This window comes from Nelumbo lutea, chromosome 5, assembly GCF_056320005.1.
Source record: "Nelumbo lutea isolate HS-2025 chromosome 5, American lotus-T2T, whole genome shotgun sequence".
Classification (NCBI taxonomy): domain Eukaryota; kingdom Viridiplantae; phylum Streptophyta; class Magnoliopsida; order Proteales; family Nelumbonaceae; genus Nelumbo; species Nelumbo lutea.
The window spans coordinates 16,036,526-16,060,130 of NC_142688.1; the positions used below are offsets into that span (position 1 = coordinate 16,036,526).

Genomic DNA, 23,605 nt, shown 5'->3' on the forward strand with positions numbered 1-23,605 from the left:
TCTCATAGATTTGAAAGGCTTAGGATTAATTACGTGGTTGGTCTGTAAATGATTGGCCCTCTTACCTTTTAGGGCCCGCTAGTTCATTTTTTTTTATTTTTATTTTTAAGAGGGGGTAAATTGGTCAATGAAATTTTGGTTCCTATTGACTAAGATGCCCATGTATGTTCTTTTTCATATTTATGTGGGGTTCATGGAAAATTTATTTTCCTTGAGTTATCCCAATTGGGTAAATAACTTTTTTTACCCACCTAAAGAGGGCGGGGATCGAGAATTACAAATACTTGGATGGGACAAAATTTTGCTTTTCAATATATATATATATGGATAAATGCACTTACCTCAATAAATAACTTCCTCAAAAGCCAATATGGCCTTATAATTAACTAGAAGAGACCCAAGTGATGCATGGGTTGGTGTTAAAAAAATGTTCATATTACATTCTATTTATTGATTGAATTGGTTGTGGGTGAGCTTCAAGACCTCTATATTTAATTTTTGTTATTTTTAAATTAAAAAATTTACAAAATTTTATAAAGATTGGGAAGCAATATGAGGAGTTTGACATGAATAACTGCATTTTAGAATATAGTAAAGATTAAGGTGATATTCACCATTCGGCTTGGTTGAGAAATTTGACCTATCTATATTAGCGTTGATTCCACAACAAAAGCACCAAGCTAACATTGTGTTGCCAATGTCTATGATTTTGTTTTTTGAAACAAAAAAAAACTGCCACGTCAGAAAAATCAATATATTTTTTGCTGATGTGGCAATTAGTTTAAATTTTGGAAAACAACATCATGTATGCCGTCAGCATCTAGAAACTGCAACAAATTTCTTTGTCTTGTATATTTGATGCATTATTTAATAAGTTTGGCCAAACAGACAGCCAACTCCTCATAATTGGATTTGATATGGAGTTATTCATTTGTCTCCCTTCTTTCTCAGTCGTAGGCCTTCTCCCCGTTACAATTAATCTGTAATATGTATTTCTCCATGATTGTTTAATTAAGAATTTTTAAAGCTTCTACGCAAAAACAAAAAAAAAAAAAAACCAACTGTATCACGTAAAATTGGATCATGCAATATCAGCTGGCCACGTCTTGATTCTTGATCAATGGGCCCGCTGCCCCAAAAAAAATCACATACCAGCAAAAAGGAAACTTAGACTCCAATCAATGATAAATCTACAAACAATTGCCGATGGAGGAAATTATGGGAATTAAATCAGTTGAAGCAAAGAATCCACCTCCAGGCTCCAGGTAGGTAGGTTTTCGAGGGTTATAAGATGATGGGATCTGCATGGGTTTTTGCGCTTAAAGAGTGAGCATCTGGTATATATGTATAGTCAAATTAATGTTGCCCAATTCACATATAGCCTAGATCGCTCATATATATATACAAAATTTCCTTATTTGGCATGTACACAATATCATTTACTTTTTGATGAACATAAACCTCCTAAATCTCAAAGTAGTTCAGAGTTGAGTTCATACACCTGTAGAGACAAGCGCCCAGGAATTAGGTGAAATATATATTGGTCACATTGGGATTGGGCCGTGGCAAATACAAACTAAAGAAATTAATTCCTAAAATATAATAAGAAACAAGTCCACCTCTTTCTCCATACAATGAGATGGGGACTGGGGAAGGGTTGGTTGAGGAGAATTACATTTGGGATATTTGGAGACGACTCCTCTGGAATTACTACATTATTGGGGAAATCAACTGCACCCGGCCCCTTTCAGCTCAATTCAGACTCTTCCTGAATCCTACCTAGCATCTGATAAACAGCTGTGGCGATTTCATCCACCGAGGTAAGCTGACACTCGTCCTCAACCTGTCTCCAATATAATAAAACATCAATTAAATTGAAGACCAGGAAAGGAGGAAGATGAGGAGAGGAGATGGAAATGGAATTGATTGAATTAATGCCGGAAAACTGTTGTAACTGTTATGCCAACCAAACCAACCTTAACGCTGAATGAGTAGAGGACCATTTGATCGACGGATGTGACATTAAGGTGGAGGATTGTTAGACGCAGGGTTTGGAAGCCGGCTACCATCTTCAACAGCTGCTTGGGTCTCCTCTTGGACAGTACTTTGAGGTTGGCATGGCTCTCCACCATCGTCACTTCGATATCGGCAATTGCGGACCGGTTCTCGGCCGTAGATTCATTGCTCCCCGCCGCCGAAGATGCCGACCCGGCTGGGTTGTTGCAATGAGTAGAGGATGAAGAGTATTGAGGGAAGGAGAAGAAATCAGCGAATGGAGAAGAGAAACCCGCGTCCGATTGCTGCTTTATTCGTTTCTGGGCCTCCAGGGATTGGAGGTGTTGCTCGAGCTCCTTCACGAAATTAATTGCTCCCCCTATGATTGATGCTTGGTCGCCCTGTTTACATACAAAAACAAATACCCCAGGAACAAAAACAAAGAGATTAATTTATTAGGGTTTGATGGAGAATTTTTAATGTAATTTTTTTTTTCTAAACTGAGCGACTTAATAATGTCTTTTTGTAATGGTAATTCTTGGCATGCGTGAAGATAAAAAAGATGATTAAAAGAAAATATGAATTTAAGCGATAAAGCAAACAAATCAAGTATACGAAATGGATCTCTTAATGCGGCGAAAAAAGTAGGGAGAAAGGCAGACCCTTTGAACGTATGATGCCGGCATCAAAGACCGGAGCACGGCGAGATACTCGTTCATCTGCTTCCGACGATTACGTTCGACGGCAATGTGGGTCATCCTCTGATTCTCAACCTCTTCTTTGTTCTTGCAGCTCTTAGTGCGTCGTCTCTTACGACGACCCGACGTCGCTGCTTGAGCATCCACAGGGGAAAAGCCTCCGCCGGTAAAGAAGCCGCCATCACCGGTGCAAGCCTCCGGGGAAGAATTAGCGTCCCATTCCTTCATATTTTGCACCATTGAAGAAGGAGAAGAGTCCCAATTTCCAGCGAGACCCTGCTCCATATTCTTGTCAGGCATCTGAAGACCACATTTGTTGTTGTCTTCTTCTAGGGTAATATCGTAGCACCAACCTCCTACTCCTCCCCCCAAGGAGTACAAATCCTTGCAGCCATAACTAAACAGGTCCTGTGGAAACACCACAGCTTCCAACGCCATTATCTCTTCTGCTTTTCTGTCTGCTCACAAACTCCTTGTATGTGTGATTAGTTCCCTTCTCACACAGATACAAACATATTCGACAGAAGAGAGCAGTCGTTAATTTCTTTCAAATGCAAAAAAGGTCTGAAGCTACCTGAAACTCTTTTTTTTTTGTTTTCTTTTTCTCTAGAAGCCCAACCGAAACCAAGAAAACCCGCAGAAGCACAACTACAAAGCAAAACAACCAAATAAACTCTCGCCTTTCGGTCTTTCCTCGAAGGAGAAGTGGGGAGAGGTTTTTAAAGGCGATAATCAAACAAATCTAACTTCTAAACCTTAGAGGCTACAGCGCGAGTTGCACGTGAGACAGAATATAATCGTAATTAGTTGAGGGTTGAGGGCATAATAAATAAAAAAGAAGGTTATCGAGGGGGGGGGGTGTTTGATTTGGTAATAATGATGGTCAGACGTAAAAATCGAAAGGGAGAGAGAGAAAGATAGATGAAAAGGCTGACAAAGCAGAGATTCTGGTAGAGATCGGGGAAAGCCCGAGAGAGACTGTGTCTGTGAGAGAAAAGCAGATAATATAGGGAGGGGAGTGAGGTGAGGGCTGAGGACTGAGGAGGACTGAGGTGAGACGAGAGGGGGAAAAGAGTACGTACTACGTAGAGATGAGCAGAAGAAAGCAGCTTCGCTCAGGTGTCGGACTTGTGCAGCAGGGAATCCATGTGACCACACAAACAAAGCCACCCTGCAATCATCTACGATAAAGACCAACTCCCTTTCCCAAGATTTATGTCCTCTTTTGTTCTTTAACCCCACGCTTAATTTATTTTATTATTTAAGCTTTGTATATTACTTAATTACCGTCCTCCACTTTTCTTAATATATATATATATATATATATATTTTAATGGGTAATTATATAACAACACATTCGACAATCGTGGCTCTCGTTCTTTTTGTTTATTTTTATTTATTTATTTATTTAGTAATAGTGGGTATCCTTTTTCTTTCTACTATAATTTCTCTCTCACTCCTTTCTTCTCCTTCCAAAAGTTCATATATACATAGACAGATGTCATAGAATGCATAATAATACTGTAACTGTACTGTTTGATGGATGCTTTACTCAAATAAATAAGTTATCGTGTGACTGTTTTTACTATTATTTTATGAGTTCACTCAACACAAGAGTCAAGAATGGATCAAGATGTGATCTTCCCCTGCTGTGTATTTAGCTTTTACTTACTACTACAGGAAGAGCCGAAGAGGGGTGGGTTAGCACCCTAATTAATTAGTAATAAATAATAGTTTAAGATATAGGGGCGATTTGCCAAGGGGGCAACGGGCCGGGATTATATATATATATCGCCATAAATTGATGTGGAAGGAATGATTAAGCAACGTAAGACACTAAGACCCAACTGGCATATCGCATTGAATATGGTTGTTAAAGAGATTCGGTGACGATTAAAGAGTCCTTAAGAAGACCGCAACTTGAATATGTCAATTTATTTTATGGTTAGAATGATAGGAAGAATCTGGTTGGAGTTGGAGGGTTTGCTGGTGTGAAATCGTCCGTACGTTGGTGCGTATATTATTAGTAATTAATAAATCACTGGTTATTGTGAGAATAACTGTTACAAATGACAAGTTACGCTAGCACCAAATCACCGATTCCGTGCTGGCGGGTCCCCGAATCCTAAAATTAACATTCATAGTTTAATACTGGATCATGGACACGATTCCATATCCAAATCTGATCTGGGGTGTATCATGTATGTATACAAGCATTTAAGTATTTAACATTTATCATAATTAGAAAATGATAGTACATACATGTTGCATGAATTATATTGAAATGCTTATCCTTTGAATTTGAATTGTGGGGTTGAGGTGGGAATGAAGGAGACGATGGATGCAGCAGAATTATAGTGAGAAGAAGAAGCAAAGGAAACAAATAAATAAAAGGGGGAAGAGAAACAAAAAGAATCCAGACCCAAATCTGATGGATTGTGAAAGACTAATGGGGTTGATTTGATGAGAAACCTAATAATGGGGGAAGAGAGGAGACAGGAAAGGGCAAATGGGTCCATCATCCGTCACGGTCCAATGTATCATAGCTTTCAGCATTGAGGAATGTCCAAGGAGAATGTGCCAGGTTCAAACGCATTCTTGCAAGAAAAACCGGCTTGTTTTGTCATTATCAGTTGGGAGGTGTAGTAGAGACTATTAGAGTGGGGGAAGAATAATGGACGACTACTCGATCATCTCTCCCTGGATCAATGGAGCTAGGTGCATGTCGGTGTTGGGTCTGGCCGGGGAACATGTACCGATCGAGTCATTATTAATTAAACCCCTCCTCCTCAAGTCTACGTTAGATCTTTGTCTCATTTCCCATCAACTTGCACTCCATGGCATGAGATGATGGAGGTACTTCCAAATTTAATCACCACTCAACCAGCTCATCACTTTAAGACAAAAATGCATGAATTCCCTAAAAAAAAAAATTCATAATATCTTTTTCCTTCTTTCTGCTCCACTGGTAAGCTAGCTTAATTGCTTCAACCCGGCCAACCCTACCTTTTTCAGTCTAAACATGTGCAGCTGAAGCGCAAACCTCGGTTTATAGTTTGTACCACAAATATAATCGATCCTCACTCACCACAACGCATCTTCCCACTGCTCAGCCCAGAATTCGAGCTGTACAAAATCCTCAATCCCTCTGATCCTTCCCCAATATATTTGACATTCTTTGACCACATACAAATAGATTAATTACTAACACCAAGGGGTTCAGAAATATATATTTATATATAAATGCACCGTATTGGCAAAACTATGGATTAAGTAGGCGCTAAACCGGATTAGCTGTTGGGTTGGGTTATTTGATGTGTGAAGATTAAGGGAACCGTGGATTGCGCTCCTTATATTCCGGGTACCTAACCGATTAAGTTAAATTTTCTATTTTCATTGTTCGTTTTTGGGAGAAGGGAATGTAGTGGGTTTGCTACTGGCGAGAGAATCTCAAAGGCCTGACTAATTTGTACTTGGGTACCAATTGTTGAGTTGAGTTGAGCGATGCTTAATGCAAATGGATCATATAATATATATATATATATAATATAATATACACAATTACATGGGCACATACGTACGTTAATATATATATTTATAAGATGTACTTGTATTCTTGCTGTTGTTTGCTCCGCAGTCCGCAGTTCAGCACTTGTATTTTCTATGTATACGCGTGTGTAAAGTGTAAACACAACACAAATGAGTGTGCAGAAAAGATTCAAACAATTTTGGTTTGATTTGTTGTCTCAGTAGAGATGAGATGGATTGATGAATAAATATGATCAGAGAGAAAGACATGTATTTGATGATGCTTTAATTTGTCGTCTCCAGTCTCCTTCCTTCCTTGAAAGAATTTGCACAACTGTTGGGTAGTGACAGCTGCTGACTAGTGGTGGTCCCACGTAGTCGTCTCATTGTTTCTATTCAATTGTCTTTCCACATTCATAAGTGGATCAGTTGCCAAACAATTGATTTGGATTTTGGACCTCTCTCTCTCTCGCACACGTAAGAAAGAGCGAATACAGATATCAAGAGAAAAGGAAGGCGAGGGAGTACGTGTTTGGTGTGAATAATTGTGAATTGTGATGCGGTGGTAATCCCATTCCGACAATTATGCCCCATTGTGAATTCGTCATGTGGCACGTGGCATATTGTTGAGATTCGTGCTTAAGTTAACTCGGGAAGATTGCATTGGTCCATACTATCATATTGAAATACAGAAAACAAACTTTTTAAGTTCATTATTAATTTTTTGATTTTTGAATTTATCCAATCATCATAATTTTGCTTTCTTACTTGCAATTAATTAATCGTCTCGCACGATCCCGTGGGGTCTCAGAATCTCTCCTTAATTTATTAATCCCCTTCTCTCTTTGAAACTCGACAGATCTAAAGTGATTGACCAAAAGCCTAATTGAGAGAGAAGGGAATACCCGAGTAGTTTCTTTCATTTTTGTGTTTCAATGAATCGGACCCTAATAATTAGTCTGCCTTATAGAGGCCATTCATCAAGCAATTAAGCAGCATTTTCCTTTTAACTATTGTAATCTCTCCTAACTCCTAACTCCTAACCATTCATCAAGCAATTAGTCCTTCCAAGTTAACGAATAAAAGAATAGGGCATTACAAAATTACAGTCTTCGTTTTGGTGCAGTAAACCTTTCTGAAAAGCAATCCAAACAAAAATAACTAGCTTGCATTCTCAAGCTCAAGGTTTGATGTTCTCTCTCTCTATCTCTCTAGAATCTATGAAAATAAAAATATAATAAAATCCGTTTTCGTCTCTTAGCTTTTAGGGACATTATGCATAGTAGAGACAACCAGTAGCCGGCTGCCTTGAAGACCATAAAACTCTAGTCTTTCATGGAGATGGACAGCAGCTTACCTACCAGGTTAGGTCGGGGAAACAAAAGACAAAATAATTAATCATACATAAACGTGGTACATCATGCATATTGCATGTAGCCGGTCGTAGACCTTCCTTTAGATGTCGGGATACAGTATAGGCAACCAATTAACACTCTAATGTTTTGAATATACTTATATATAAAATCTTAATATCATGATAAGACTAGATTCCATTGAGATAATCCAGTAAGGTAAATGATGCCATCAAAAACCTCCCCAGGCCTGAGAAACAGCTCGGAGGTAGCTGTAAGGAGGGAAAAAAAGTCAGATAGCCCGGGGTGATATTTCGAGTTTGTAACTTCAATGATCAAGTTAGTGCACCGAGTTGTCTGGTGATTAAGTGGGAATTAATGAAAAAATTCTGCCCAATTGAATGCTATTCTAACATTTACATTTATATAGGTTTCACTTGGTATCTAGTTTTGAGCATCTTGGACCCGGTTAGAACACCTGGAGCTTGGTTCTGAAACATTTGTGGTTTAGTCAGGCCATTTGTAGACCAGCCTGGTCGACCGGGATTCAGTTTGGAGCACTTGGAAATCATCCGAGCCACTTAGGGCTTATTTGGGGCCACCTGTTGGGTGATTTGGCCATGTGGTGTTTGGTGTGGTGTAGTATGCTTGGCTGGGTCCTGTCGATTGATGGACAATTTTACGTAACGTCTAATCTGTTGCATGGATTGCCAATTGATCATTTTTTAAGACATGTAGTAAGGTTTTGTGCTTGCATCTGATAATAGGTCATCTCGGTAGGTGTTGCTTCCTTGAACCTTGATTCAATAATTGTTGTGGTCACTCGTTTGTCAAGACTTCACAGAAGCTCAAGGTGGCTTGTTTCTTAGGTCACCTACTAAGATGGGCTCACAACCCTGAGGTAGTTCTCCTCGGTCCGAAGTTTAGCTAGGTCTTCATTACGGGTGGTTTCGAGCCGAGCGGAGCTTAATAGCTAGCTATTTGAGCTCAGCTTGCCAAGGCAGTATGAGGATCGAGCTGGAGCTTAGTTCAAGCTAGAACCTTGAGCTCGAGCTCGACTCAAATCAAAAGCTCGTAAGCTCGAGCTTAGCTCGGCTCGACTCAAGCTTGACTTGAGAAAAATGTTTTATAAAAAAAAAAAAATATATATATATATATATATATATATATATATATATATAATAAATTTTATTTGATATTTAAACATTAAGAATTATAATAATTAGCTATTATTATATATAAAAATAAAAATATTATATCTATATTATTTATTATTATTATTATTATTATTATTATTATTATGTAGCTATTTAAGCTCAGCTCATGAGCCTCACAAGCCGAGTTTTATTAGGCTCAAAATTGGCTCAATTAATAAATAAGCCTGTAAATTGAGCTCGAACTCGAATCGAAACTTGATTAAAACCAAACCGAACCAAGCTCAAATAACTTATAAAGAACTCGGCTTGTGGCCACTCCTAATCTTCATCGTTCAGCTCAAAAATTGATTGGCAGTTCTGTATACGTGTCACATGTTAGTAAACCAGAGGTTGGTTGCGCGTCACATGTCAGTAGACCGGAGGTCGGTTTTACCCTATCAGTAAACACTGTGGGGGGATTTGAATTGAAGAGAGTCTGGTGGAGGTTTAATTTCTATTTGTTAATTAAATGAATTAATTAAAGCTATCCCTATACATATACATTCTGGACCCTCCTATATATATATATATATATATATATATATATATATATATATATATATATATATATATATATATATATATATATATATATATATATGGTTAGCTAGCCATGTTCTTATGTATAGTAGTGTTCTTGGCATGCGTCATCAGCGTCATACTTTGTTTGGCACTTTTCCAACAGTAGTTGATTTTGGTTATCAACAAGGTCAGAAAAATTACACTCCTTTTGCCAGATGGCGAAGGGCAGTAGAGCTCAAACTCGGCATAAGACTGGTGCGGACAGACATGTGAACCCATTTTGGACTTGTACCACCACAACCCTCTTAAGTGATGGATCAAATGAGTTGGATTTGTATAAAGGAACCCCTGCTCACTGGTCAAGTGATTCTTATATATGGACAATACAAATATTTAAACGGCGCCGGGGACATATATTCAATGCCCTGAATTTATTGTTATTGCTGCATTCTGGATATATAATGGAATAGTTTCTCATTATTCATTAATATATATACATTCCTACACCAACCCACAAAGAATAAAATTATTGGAGGAACAATGTTTCAGAATGCTGTTTGGGACCATGCATGTATCTAACAAGCTCATGTCTGGATCCGTTCAACATACATTTCCCTTGTGTCATAACTATACTCAGTGTCATACATACTTCTCAAAGAACGATAAAGATGGAGATCCATGTTTTTAATTTACATCAAGGAGACTACCTTAATAGCTCAATTATACATAGGAATAGGAAAGGGCTTTCTAGCTAGGTAGAGTCATTGTACCAAGTAGGAGCTTAATTAGTTGGAACCTAAGGACTCCATCTGTTGTTCTGCTTATCATTGGTCTTCCATGAGCTAGGTGTGAACCTAATATCATGTGGATAAATAAAGCCTTTTCGTATAGACCTAGGAATTGTTTGAGAGGGAAATTAATGCATAACATCATAGGGTTTATAGCTATAATCTTGGAGCCTCATAACTCCCCACTTGTAGCTAATTCAAAAGATCAGGTCCTTTCTTTATATGGGCTTACCTGCAAGAGTACCTGTAGAAAGAAAGGGAAAAAACTCAGTAATCAGTACGGATGATTTTAACCATCTAACTTAAATGAATTAATAAAGTTCTATCTCCCTCTCCCAAAAAATAATCATGCATAAACCCTAAAGCAGATATTATAGTTAGATAATTAGTGTTGTTTTATTTAGATTTCTAATTTTTTGTTTCAATGTTAGGTAGTACAAAAGCAGGTTTCTTAAGTCTTCATCATTGATAACTAGTCGATTAGCTTACAATATTTTATGGGTATTGTCTGGTCAAGCAATTTTAACTCATTACCAATTCAAACAATTTTTTTTATCAATTTATTGGATAAGCTCCATTAATATGGGTTTGATTTGTCAATGCTAATTAAAGAGAGCACATACACAATTACCACAGCTAAGAAGGCGGCTAATTTTAATTCTTTAAAACAAAAGTAATGCTCTCAGTGAAGTCACTGATTAGACTATTATTATTTTTTATTTATTTTAAAATAAAATTATTGTTTAAATAACTATCTGATTTTCTATTTAATTGCTTCATTAAAATTATGAAGAGAAAGTTCTACCATATACTCATATAGCACTAAGCTTGGGATCGGATTCAGTAAAAGGTATATCCGATCTGATTTGATAAGAAATTCAACTGATCCAAATCTAATAAGAAACCGTTGGGTTTTTAAGAGTGATTCGAATTCGAATATATTATAATATATATTCATAATTAACAGATTGGATTGGGGTATAATTGAATTTGATCCATCAACTAAGCGGGTCAAATTCCGTTTCAAATCAAATCTTGTTCAATTATTTGTAGCCCTAGACCAAGCAATGTCTCATTATAATTAAATTATTTTTCAATGACTAAATTATATATTTTCACTAATTTGACCAATAATATTTTACTTTAATTTTAACATGTGATAATATTAGCTTTAAGTTGATTGATCTACTGTATGCAAATTCAATGGGAAAAGATTTTTCAAACCAACAATAGTTTCTTAAACAGTTCAAGCCCCCCTCTCTCTCTCTCTATATGTATATCGCAGAATGCATTGAACCCTTTTTTTCAAATAATATTCATTCATTGGACAAGGTGCATGCATGAAGTGGACACCATTAATCTAACAAGGGTACCTTAGACTTGGAGCAAATATAGTAGTTAGTGGCGATTTTAGTTTTTTCCACTTGACATCAGGGGGGTCCCTAAATCAGTAACCAAAAGTTGCTAGTTATCATTTAGTAAAAAAAGGCCTATTTTAATCTTATTACCACAAGTCTAGTTTAATTGTGCATTACTGCAAAACGCAGATCACGTGCTTTGTCACAGGAGACACGTGACCATGGATGGGTACCCCGTACCCACCATGGAAAGGCCCTGTCCAAGACATTCTCAAGTCTAGCTAGAAACCAGCATGATTAGAGTTTTGTGGGCCAAGTGGACGACATGGGTTTGCAAATTGCCCAAATTGTCCTCCAAATCTTCCTCCCCCAGTATGCCCCGCCATATACAGCCAGCAAAAACGAGACCTATTTGGATCTGATCCGAGATTCCGTAGGCCCACACGTTACAAGTAGAGATACCGGCCCTTTGTGTGAACACAAATGAACGCACCAATAACAGTGCCAGTCAGATATCATGTATTACGCTAGCTAGTGATGGACGCGGCTTAACCAGTTCTACGTGTCTACTGGGACCATCAGCCCATACAATGAACGTCATCGATTCCACGTATACGGGCACTGTTGTTATGTTTTTCATCAGGTCTTAGGAGGGCGGCCCAGCACCACTGCACCACCAGTTTTAACAGCCTTTGGCTCGTCTCGTCGGGTCCAGTTGCTAGCCGACCGTGTTAAAATGGATATGGCTTTCAAAAGAAAAAGGCCGTGGGCTGAGGTCCAAAATTTTTACATAGTACGTTTATACACACGGCCACGCGGGGTACAACCCGTATTATGCTTTCAAATAATTGCTAGACACTTTACACATTTATCGTTTGGGGTCATGGCCTCTTCATGGGTGCCCCACTTCACTACTGCGTTACTCCGTCTTCTTCACACTATTTTCTTCCTCAAGGTATGTCTGTTTATCTTTATATTTGATGTATTGATTAGTTGGATTTGGATGAATATGCATATAGAGTAAGGTTTTGTAGTTCATGAAGCAGCAAACACGAGATTGGAATATTATATATATATATATATATATATAATCCAACGGTTTGGATTTTGTGGAGTTTGAAGAGAATTAATTGAGTGGAGTGGATTTGAGTAATTTTATTGAAATACAAGTGTGGATGGAGTTGGAGGAGAGTGTGGTGTGGTCCTTGCAATATTGGCATTGCTTTCCTTTTACGTGTGTGTACTAGCTAGTGAATTGACAAGTTGGTTTTCGGGCTCGTTTGGACAGGCACCAGCTTGTATTCCCAACCAAACACGTGGAACTAAAAGACCGAACACGTCGGAGACCTCACCAGTCAGCAGGGGGGCAGGGGTCGGTCTTGAGCTAATTGGTGGGCACCCGCACCGCTGCAGCTGCAGCGTATGGGCACGGTCGACGAAAACCGCGGCAGAATAAAACAGCTGTTTGCATAAGACCCCTACTCACATGGCATGGCATCTTAGAGGAAGCAGACAACATGAGAGAGAATTTGTGTGTGTGTGAAAGAGAGAACATTGTTGCATTTTTATTAAATCATACATTGCATAATCGTAAATTAATTTAGCCAAAGGCCAAAAGGAAAGATGTAGTAGTAGATTGAATACGTTTATGGATATATATGATCGGACTTCGGAGGATGAGAATATGAGATGATTCACCTTCACCTTCACCTCCAATAAGCCAAAATATTCCGAATTTCAAATCCATTCCCGTGTCTGTGTGGGGCAAGTGGGGACGGGTTTGCTGGATGAACCGTGTAATGTAGCAACTATCAAATTCTTTATCCAATCCAAATGGGATACTGGACACTTGGTAATTGGGCCCGTGGGTTTCTTGATTTTGGGTACTGCCATAAGAAACCTCGAGGGAACGAGCCTAGCTCCACCTCCACATGCCACAACGCCCTCTCCTCAGCTGGCAAGTTATGGCCCCATATATTCCCTGCTGCCTCCTGGCCCCTACCAACGTCTTGGCAGTTGGACATCATCATCCTGAAAAGCCCAAAAAACCCGTGTTCGTAAGGATAGAAATCAATACAGGATGGTGGTTTTTATCCATGGATTAGTGGAGTTTTTGTCTTTTTTTAGTTAGGCAAAACCGTAATACCCTGGTCGCTACTCGCCATTAATAAAGATAGACCGGATCGTGCGGAGTCCTGAAGCACATATACCTACCTGTTCTCTCAGAAAGGGATCTCTCACCTCTGGACGATATGCTCAGAAAAAAAAAAATACCTTTGCATGCATATATACTTTATACTTGCAGTACACTAACATGCTTAAAATTATTCCTTGTCTCTTGTTTACCCATTTATTTGAATCTTAGAGTGTTCTCTGTATATAGTTTGGCTGTACATTTACATGCATGACAATGACTAAGGAAGTAGGGCCATAAAAATAAACAATGTAACTTAATTACCATAAAATTCGTGACTTCATCTAGTAAAATACAAACTCAGCAGCCTTGGTGTGAAATTAATTTGGACCCATTGAAGTACTTCATTTCTTTTCTCTCTGTCTCTCCCCCCCCTTTGTCTTTATTAAAATAGACTTGCGAGGTCAAGAGTCTCTAACTAGTCTTAATTGGATCTGAATCACGACTACTCATCTTAATTAATCATGAACTTAATGTTGGGTACTTCAGATCTGAGAAGAAGACTATATCGTCCATTTCTAATCCAGTTTGTTTATGGCCCAGCTGAGGTTGACATTATGCCTGACATAAACCGTGTCTCTGTTCCAATAATTTAGACAATTCTTTGTCAGCTTAGTTTTTGGTAATACTTGATGACTTGGATTTTCTACAATTTTTGTGACAATAGAACATAAGCTTCGTTTGGTCACTCTGAGAAACTTGCTCCAATAAAGTATCAGGATTGCTAACCAAAAACGAAGTATTTTTCAGCATTAATTCACTCTGAGAAACTTGCTCTAATAGATCACCTGTACCTGTACACAGCATTGCTATTTTATTTCTCTCTGTTTCTTTTTCCCTTCCTTCAAATAAGAAAACAAATGACAACAGATTATTCCAATCGCAGAGTTATTATATTTATCAGTACAAGGAATCCTATAAAAAAGCTAGCTAAGAATTTTGGAGTCACTATTGACATAAAAAAGAATCGGAAGCTACCGAAAACCCCTGGAAATATTATATGATAAACACTTTCTTAAGCCTGTAAAAATATGGGAGTTCTGGTGGACCTGATATGATGGCCTTTGTGTTGTCAGCCACATATCCTAACTTTCTTATATTTTATTTGTAGAAAATTTTGCCCTCATTCTTCACATAGTTTGCGAGAGGGACTTGGTTACCTATAATATAATTGTAAATTGTATATTGGGTTAGGTAATAACCATTATGAGGTATGAACCTCACAATTTGTTAAACATAATTAACCTATGCTATTTTCTAGTTTGCCCATGTATAGGCTGTTAACCCACAAAATTCAATGAGTAAATTGAAAAAAAAAATGCACATGAATTAGACAATAAAATTAAGGAGAAAGTTCCTGGTCCCCCACTCTAATTACAATTCTGAAACAAAATTTCCATCAATTTGGTACACAAGAGGAGATTGGAAGAACAAGCAAACCTTCTTCTTTTCTATAAATGATTGATGATGCTTGAGTTGAAGGGCTATTATTTTCCCTCAATGGAAATTCCCTGCTTTCTCATCTTTCTCCACAAATGCAAGTTGAGTTAAGAAAAGGGTCACAGCTAAGAATTCAAAGGCACATACACAATAGAAAGCCTCTTGATGGCGTTCATTATAGGGAAAAATGGTATTCGAAGTCCAGCAAAATAGTTGATACAAACCCTCTTGATCTCATTTACAAACAAAATGAGATCAGGCCTGGCTTCACTGCTTCAAAGGTCATTCAAAAAATAAAATACAAAGGATTTTGCACAAAGTGACAGCAAAATAGTTCTAGAGTTGAATTCAATTCAAATTTGTTCGTTATATAGGGATCCAGTCGAATGCTAATTACCTACACGTTTTGCGTCAACTACCAAAATTGCCTCAGCGGAGATGCAAATTGCCAGCTGCTAACTGGTGCTTGAGCTTCACCACCTAAATGTTGTTGTATAGATATTAGAAACCAGCTTATTGGTTTGGGGGCGTTTGGTAATGGTAATATAGAGGGAATGCTTTTCTTTTCTTATCTTGATCCTAGAACCTAGAAGGGAGAAGTTTTGGGGGACGGAAAACCCGCATAAATTGTAGGTAAGACTTAAGAGCTCTTATAAATATAATACACACCTACACACATAGTATAGGTATAGGGTGAGCCAGCCCCTCCCTCGGTCCCTCCTCTCCTCAGTCCCTCTGCACCTGCCCACCTTTGGTTGCCTTGTTCAGCGTCTCGAGCCCTTAAGTGGGCCCAAAAGAAAAGTAGGAATGTGGCAATGAAATGCGACATTGTTCCATAAATAAATAAAAGAGAGAGAAAGTGGCAGACCGAATGACTCATCAACAAAAAGGAGGATTGATGTCACTTTTGATTAGTTAGGGTGGATGAATCATCAAGCTGCAACACAGAGTGACGAACGTGAAAGAAGGCACCAGAAATCCTCACCACCATGATGCATTGTATGACCCTTTTTAAGACAATAAGGCCCTGCTACTACTGTACCAGCAAGTGTTTGAAATTTCTAAAAGCTAGAGAAAGCTGGCCCTCTATGCCTCTATCCTTGTGTAAATGTGGTGTTGGTGTGGGGACTAACAAATCTCACTTTATTTCTCTTCTGAAAGAGACAAAATCCAACGCTTTCCTGCAAAAGGAGACCCCCATATGTATTTAATGTGCTTCAAAAATACCAAGAAATAAACCTTTAGGTTGCGTTTAATTGGTGTAAATGTGTAATAGAAATTAAATATTAGAGAAACAGAAACTTGGAGGGAAAGTTATTCTCAAAGTTCCCAAGAATTTTCAAAAGAGGAAAAAAAAAAAAATTGTTTAGATTTCTGGGGCTTGGGTCAGTTGGGTGGAGTGGAGCTGCCAGAGTGCCCCGCTGTGTAGCTCATACTCCCAACTCCTAAGAGAGGATAAAAATGAACCAAGGCCTCATCAATTAGGTAATTAGCTTTTCCTTTTTTTTTTACCAAAAAAAAAACACTAATTGTAATTAGCTAGTAGGGAGCATCGAATAATAGCATTGGGATTGGGAATTGATTTAAGCAATCAACCTTCAGTCCCGGACCTCTAGTAGTAGACTTGAGAGTTGAGAGCTCAGAGTTTGTATACATGTACATGCTGCCTATGGCTGCGACTCTACCATTACCAGCTGCCTATGGCTTTGACTAGTATATATATATATATATATATACACTAGTCGTAGAACAGAACCTAGATGATTGGATTCGGATCCCCATTGAGCTCGGTCCATCGTTGGATTAACCAAATTAATTTGTATGTGTATATATATATATATATATATATATTCTTTTCATGAACTTGCAAAATTTGATAATTACACAAAATTTAATAGTCGTCAACCAATGAACATTCTTAGACCTCAGTTTCCCTCTTCACCGGCTGTCTGCTAGACAACTCACAACTGAACAACTTTGACCCGCTTTGCCACCGAGAAAAAGAAAGGAACCAAACTTCGAACCATTTTGTGTAAACTGGATTGTAAAAACTAAAAAGCAAATAACTAAATAGGCTAAACATTTTAGTTGGTTAGTAGAAGAAAACAAGGAGATCGAAAGTGGTCTTGTACAAAATAAATTTGTATGAATCTTGAAATTAAACAATTAAGCTGGCTTCGCAGTACATATAGTTTCAATGTAATTATTATCTCACCAATATTTAGTTTCATTAATACCTGTATTCTTATCTTTTCTCAGTGGATCTGATATTGGTTTAATCTAATTCAATCCAATACAGATCCATTACAGATGGATCAGGTCCACTCCAATCTAATAAATACTATGGACCATCAAATCTGGATTGGTCCAATCCAATGTTTTATTGGTCCCTCCAATCACACATGCAGGGCACGAGATTTACAGGTCAAGACTTAGATCTGATCATTACCTTTCATGGATTATAAAATAGAGTTCAGATTTCCTATTCACTTTTCCTATCCACTCGCTATCCGTCACGAATTGCAATCGCACATCTCTCAATTCATAATACAGATGTGTGGCTGCAATTCACAGCGGGTAGAGAGTGGATAAAAAAAAATGAATAAAAAATCCCGAGTGCATAAAATGATGATGTAAGTCCATGTAGTCTAAGCTCTTAAAGATAAAGGGAAATCGATAAATATGGATACGTTATCATCAAAAAAAAAAATCTGTGACGCACTGAGTGTTTTTTTAAGGGAAATTCATTATTCAGAAGGAAGATAAAAATAGAGGAGGGCTATTTGTCACTAGTGGCAAGCTTGTGGGCAGCCACATTTAATGACCTAGGCTCAAAACAAACTGAGCTAGGTCCATAACTGAGTGTGTTTGCTGATTATATTTCGACACTTTCGTTCCTGTAGTGATTAGAATATATGGGCCCAATATTGAGTACGGGTTTGGGCAAACCCTAAATAACTAATCCAGTAGGCCCATAACCCATACCATAGTTAGGGGGAGGGGGTTGTTTATATCTCATGATTTAATTAAACTGAAGTATGAATTGACCCATCTAAGACAAAACCAAACCCAATTTCTGCAGGTAGAAATTGGGAGAAGTCCCTTGGGCTTTAAAGGACTTAGGCCCAGTTCTTACTTAACTGAGCTGGAAGCTAGGTATGCCATGACCTCCCTCATTGCAGCCTTTATTTTGACAGAGCAATGTTATTTGGGAAGTGCTCCCAAATGGGTTTAAATGTTCCGATTCCTATGGGTTTTTTTCAAGTCGATCTTGATCTATAGGAATTATTGACAAGATCGAATGAATAATAGGCACTTGTACGTCTGTGATTCATCGCAATTTCAAAGAAAGAAACACTAAAATTCAAGCTTTGTCATGCTAATGCGTGTTGTGAAAATTAGATAGAGAGAGGATTTTGTTTTTTCTTCACAGGTTATTTAAAGTAATCGGGCAACCATTGACCTCATCTATTGGAAGGTTTAAGTTTCTGACACCATCTCTCCCTTGACGATGTTTAAAGTGGTCGCCCTTGACAAAATTAGGAAGGCAAATACATTGAGGAAACTTATATATGCATGTATTACTTTGCAGAAAAATCCAAACAAACCTAAATATAGGGGTTGGCAATTTCTTATCCAACCCATTTGACCTATCCATGAACCATACTTCTCACTCAGCAGTCAGCACTCTTCTCTGAAACGTATGTTGCTTAATGGATATGAAGATGGATTTGTTAAACATTTGCATTGAATTGGACTGTGCAAACATGTTCTCCATGGCAGCAGGTCACGATAAAGATTCAGACACCAATTGAGGTTGGATTTGGATCTCTTTCTGAAGAGAAAAAGGAATGGGAAGGTGGAAGTTTTTAGATAATTAGCTCACACCCCCTCTGCCCTGCCTGAATCCTGATGCATAAGTATAAATGGGACTGGTTTTTTTTATATTCCCTTTAATTATGGCTTACCGACATGTATGACAATTGTATGCCTTGGTCACGGTCGTTTGAATTCCTTTTCTACCCCACTCAAAAAATGTTAATACAATTTAAAGTAAAAGACTTAAACCTCCCTTCCTTTTTATTTTTTATTGTAAATACTAAAACTTACCCTCTTTTTTATAAAACGGATTAAGGGTCCATTTGATTCACAGTTGGAATTAGAATCGGAAGTGGAATCAAAATCCTCTGAAATCCGAATTAAAATGGTCAATTCCCATAATCTGTTTGATTCACATAAGAATAGAAATGAAAATTAGAATCAACAGGAATGGGATTTTATTCCCAAAGGAATGGCAAGGAATGGTCATTCCCTCAAATGGAGGAATGCCATTCCAATAGGAAACCAAACAATTGGAACCAGAATAATCCATTTCGATTCCGATTCCAGACCCCATTCCTGTGAACCAAACGGGGCCTAAGACTTCCCTTGTGGGATGATGTCATCAAACAAAAACCTCCCATCGGTTAGTAATTCTTCAAAAACTGATTATATATGACATTATGTGTGAGTGGATTTCTATAAAAACCCAAATCTACCCTTCAATTTATTTGGACAGTGTTTAACATCTTCTTTTTGATTTTTGATGTTCCCATTCAATCTTGTGAGAAAAATGTCTTGCTGTGTAGTAGGAAACTGTGGCTGCAGTTCTAGTTCTATGCACCCCAAAAGCATACTTCGAACAGCTTGAAATGAGCTTTTGTGCTGAGAATGAAGGCTGTAAGCAATGGCAGAATTAGAACCTTTGATGAGCGGGGCATACCTGAGGCTTCACCTCTTAGGCCTTTTAAAACTATGAAAAAGGACTTCAATTAAAAAGTCAAATTTCATTGGACCCCTACTATTATATTTATATTTATCCAGCTAAATGATACCCTTCTCATACTCGGGTAAGTTTGGTTTTCCGAGCGGAGAGTGAATGGAAATGAGTAAAAATGTTAAAATTACCCCCCAAACATAAGGTTTACTGGTTTGATAGTTTCTCAGCTTCTGCTATTTTCTCCCAAAAATCACCTCTGCAATGCTGTCCAAGAGCTTCTATTCCGTCGACTTCAGCGTTCTTGTTTATCCTCACTTGCCACTACTGCTCCACATAGTCACGCTGCTGCTCCACCTAGTCACCGTCGTTGATTTTCCTCCGGCAAGAATCGTTGTTCCCACTCTGTTGCTCTTCTGTCTCCTGCACTGTCATCTTGCTGCGTTGATTCTCTCGATTTCTGCCGCTGCCATGCATATTCATTCTTATATCCATGTCATTTCGAAAACTATCTTTACCTAACTCCTACATACCATAGCTTCAGGCATGCCTGGGTAGTTTAGATCTAGTTGTTTCCAGAATAGATCCTCAATCCAATTTTGTATGTTGTAGACACCAAGTCATTCCAGAAGGAAATTACAGTTCAAGAACTGATAGATAAATGTAACATCTGCACACAATACACTAGCAAAGTCAACTAGTTTCCCTAGATATAATTTGTTCCTTATGTGTCATTCCATTTTCCTAGTTAATTTGCCCAATTTATTGAAAGTTTCACAGCCGATCCCTGCAGCCAATTAGCAACTAATTTTGTAAAATGTCCATTGAGCTTACATTTACAATTCTTATGTGAGTAGATGCATGATACTTGGTTCAAGCGCATTATGTTCTTGTAGGATTTACTGTATGAAAATTTTGTTTGAGTTATGATGTTTTTAAGAAACTTGGTATGCTAATACTTTTTGATTGCTGAATTAGGTAGTGAAAAGTACTGAAGCCTTAAAGGAATGCAATATTCATCCATCTAAACATAGGATGGCATTAGGATGTGCTGGTTCTTAGCATTGTTCACTAAACTGGACCCCTTTCATGACAATCTAAAAAGTTAAGTTGGTGATCCTCCTCACTGAAGTCCAAAGATTACAGGATTTGTAAAACTTAATTTTGTCCAAGCAAAAACAGGAATTGAATGCCCCAAAACTGTAGTTTATTTAGTTAATAGTAAACAATGGACCTTTAATAACTCCCTATTAGTGTCTGAGAAAACTCTTGGCATGCTCAATGTTTATAGCCTAATTTGTTAGGTTTGTCAAGTAAGCTGTTTCAAAAAACCATTGGGTGGAGGTGTTATTACAAGTTTCATGCAATTATCTTGTTAGCACATATATGATTGTCTAGTTTAGTTCACTATGAAGAGAATGGACTTTTCTTGTAGTGACTGGTCCAAGTTTGAGATTTTTGTATTAGATAGTGGTATAGGACCTTCAAAGTCTGAGGATCTTGGTGCCATTGTTGAAACTCTAATTTATAACTTTATATCTTGAATATTTGTTGCACTATAAATTCTTAGTCAATTGAACGACCATTATTAATTGCTTTATTATTTATCATTTTGTATGTAGAAAAGACTACTATGCATGGAAGGGAATCCATTGCGGCAGCAGAATTGGACACACCATTAAACTCGGCCTAGGACAGCCAAATCAACTTGGCCTCAGCCAATTTGCAGCTTATAGAAGATCATTGTTGGGTGGGAAGATAAACCCATCTTTCTTTTGATTTACATGACAATAATTTTGAAGGTCCAATTCCAAGTGCTCTTCAGAGCATGACTGCTCTTAGAGTAGTTGATCTTTCTAACAACAGATTCAGTTATGTCATACCTGACTGGTTGTTTTATTTCACCAGTCTTGTAATCCTTGATCTAAAACAGTTTTTTACAAGGTAGCATTTCAAATGCTGTTGGTAACCTGAGTTTGCTTACAGACCTTTTTCTATTTCGAAATCAGCTTGAAGAGGAGATACCAACAACCATGGGAAATCTCCACAACCTGGAAAAAAAAAAAAAAGATCTTGCAACTAACAAACTTCAAGGAGGATTATTTGGGTTTTTGGGAAGTCCATTTGGGTGCATTCTAAATAGTGGATTGGAACGGTTAGAGTTGAGAAATAACCAGCTTTTAGGCCAATTGCCTGATCAGTTGGGACATCTTTAAAATCTGTCCGGCCTTATTCTTGACTCCAACTCATTTTCTGGTCCAATTCATGAGTTTTTGTTATATTATAAATTGTTAGCCAACCGAACGACCATTGTTAATTGTTTTATAATCCATCATTTTGTATGTAGAAAAGAATTTTTCTGGGCATGTGTTATTGAGAGTGGATTGTAGACAAATTTGGACAGGTTGAATTATTGAGACAAAAAGCCAAAAAAGCATGGGTTTGAACACGGGTAAAATTGGCAAGAGGTGAAAAGAATACCAACTTACCCGGAAAAGTGGATGTTGCAAAAGAACATGGGAAAGTAAGGCTGTGTTTGGTTGCAGTGCAAATTTATTGGTACTAGTATAAATGTAAAAAATGTAAATTCTTGTTTAATTTTGTTTTGAATTTTACTTTATTCTGCTTCATGTTTAATTTATTTCATTTGTACTACAATCAAACAAAATAAGATAAAATTTGAAACAAAAATAGGTCAGAATTTAAACTCAAATAATTTGCACTGCCATGACTTTGCATCAGTATAAATTTATTTGAATTGCAACCAAACACAGTCCAAAGAATCCCATTTACATAGATAAATTAAATAAAAAAAGAACGTAGATAAATGTACTTACTCAGGTAAATATGTTTCCAAAAAAGTAATGGGGCCTTAATCCGCTTGACTGTAAGCGCAGACCCAACTAACCTTGTGTGTGTGTGAGTGTGAGTGCAAGTGGGGGTCTCATCTCACATTGTAGAACTCTGATGAAGTTTTTGAAATAAAATAGCCATTATTGCTGCATATCTTTCTGCTTGCTACTTTATTGCCTGCATTTCTTTTTCTTTACTTAGTAATGTACAAAAAGAGTGATATGCTTTGCTTGACTCGACTCTGGTGAATTTCGGAGTTCTTTATATATGCATATGAAAGGGGAGGTGTGGTTAATTCATGGGTTGCTTGCCAATGATACCGTCAATTATTGTTAGATAAGCAGCCAACGAGGGATGCTCCATCTTTTTCTGTTCATCAAATTTATGAATTCCAAGGATGTATCGTCCTCCATTATTCATTGATTGTTGGCCCAATTCTCTCCTTTTCTGAAGATTGAATACACCACCAGGAACCAGCCCTTGTGATTAGACCATCTCCACCCACCAATTAATCTTACTCTAAATGCCTGTTACACCAAAGAAACAATAAAGAACAGATAGGTCATCGTGACAAATGCTTAATTGTGGCCCACCGAATCCTCTACAACCATGGCTATCTTTCGTCCTCGGTTTTGCAGTTTTGGTGGAAATATTTTGCATGTAGATTATACTAAAGAAGGGATTCTCCCTCCCTCACTTGCACAACCACTGGCTTTTTCCATGGATTTTCTACCCCACGCTTCAGTGGTGGAACGCATGGATGAAGTCCTTACACGGTTGTCTCACCTAATCAGTTCTCTTGCCTTATTTAGCACCATTATAGTTGTCCAAAATTTAGTTTGTAGGGCTATATTAGACATTTTAAATCCCTCCGTTAAATATAACGGCTAACTTATTTGACTGGGGAGGTATTAGTCCATTTTAA

The 23,605-nt window shown here is 37.7% G+C and overlaps 1 protein-coding gene and 1 long non-coding RNA gene across 3 annotated transcripts; one reads left to right on the top strand and one right to left on the bottom strand.

The window, feature by feature from the left end:
* Positions 1–1,438: 1,438 nt before the first annotated feature.
* LOC148850592 (transcription factor bHLH94-like) lies at positions 1,439–3,881 on the bottom strand. 2 transcript variants are annotated; one of them, XR_016099876.1, is made up of 4 exons: positions 2,658–3,849; positions 1,977–2,396; positions 1,676–1,843; positions 1,439–1,501 (listed from the first exon to the last, which is right to left on the bottom strand). XR_016099876.1 is itself a non-coding variant. In XM_088947624.1 (3 exons), exons 1-3 carry the CDS (start codon positions 3,129–3,131, stop codon positions 1,748–1,750), a joined length of 990 nt encoding a protein of 329 aa, XP_088803750.1. In that variant the 5' UTR covers positions 3,132–3,881; the 3' UTR covers positions 1,439–1,747. The 2 variants fall into 2 exon arrangements, 1 of the variants encoding a protein (XP_088803750.1); XM_088947624.1 differs by having other exon boundaries at positions 1,439–1,843; positions 2,658–3,881.
* Positions 3,882–20,074: 16,193 nt separating this feature from the next.
* LOC148850593 (uncharacterized) lies at positions 20,075–21,810 on the top strand. The gene is made up of 2 exons (XR_016099633.1): positions 20,075–20,211; positions 21,450–21,810. It is a non-coding gene; the product is annotated as an uncharacterized LOC148850593 (long non-coding RNA).
* Positions 21,811–23,605: the final 1,795 nt, after the last annotated feature.

Coding starts and splice junctions, on each gene's coding strand:
- LOC148850592 (XM_088947624.1), bottom strand. CDS start 3,131: ATGGCGTTGGAAGCTGTGGTGTTTCCACAGGACCTGTTTAGTTATGGC. Junction 2,397..2,657: donor CGGCATCATACGTTCAAAGG/GTCTGCCTTTCT, acceptor GTATGTAAACAG/GGCGACCAAGCATCAATCAT. Junction 1,844..1,976: donor TCTACTCATTCAGCGTTAAG/GTTGGTTTGGTT, acceptor TATTGGAGACAG/GTTGAGGACGAGTGTCAGCT.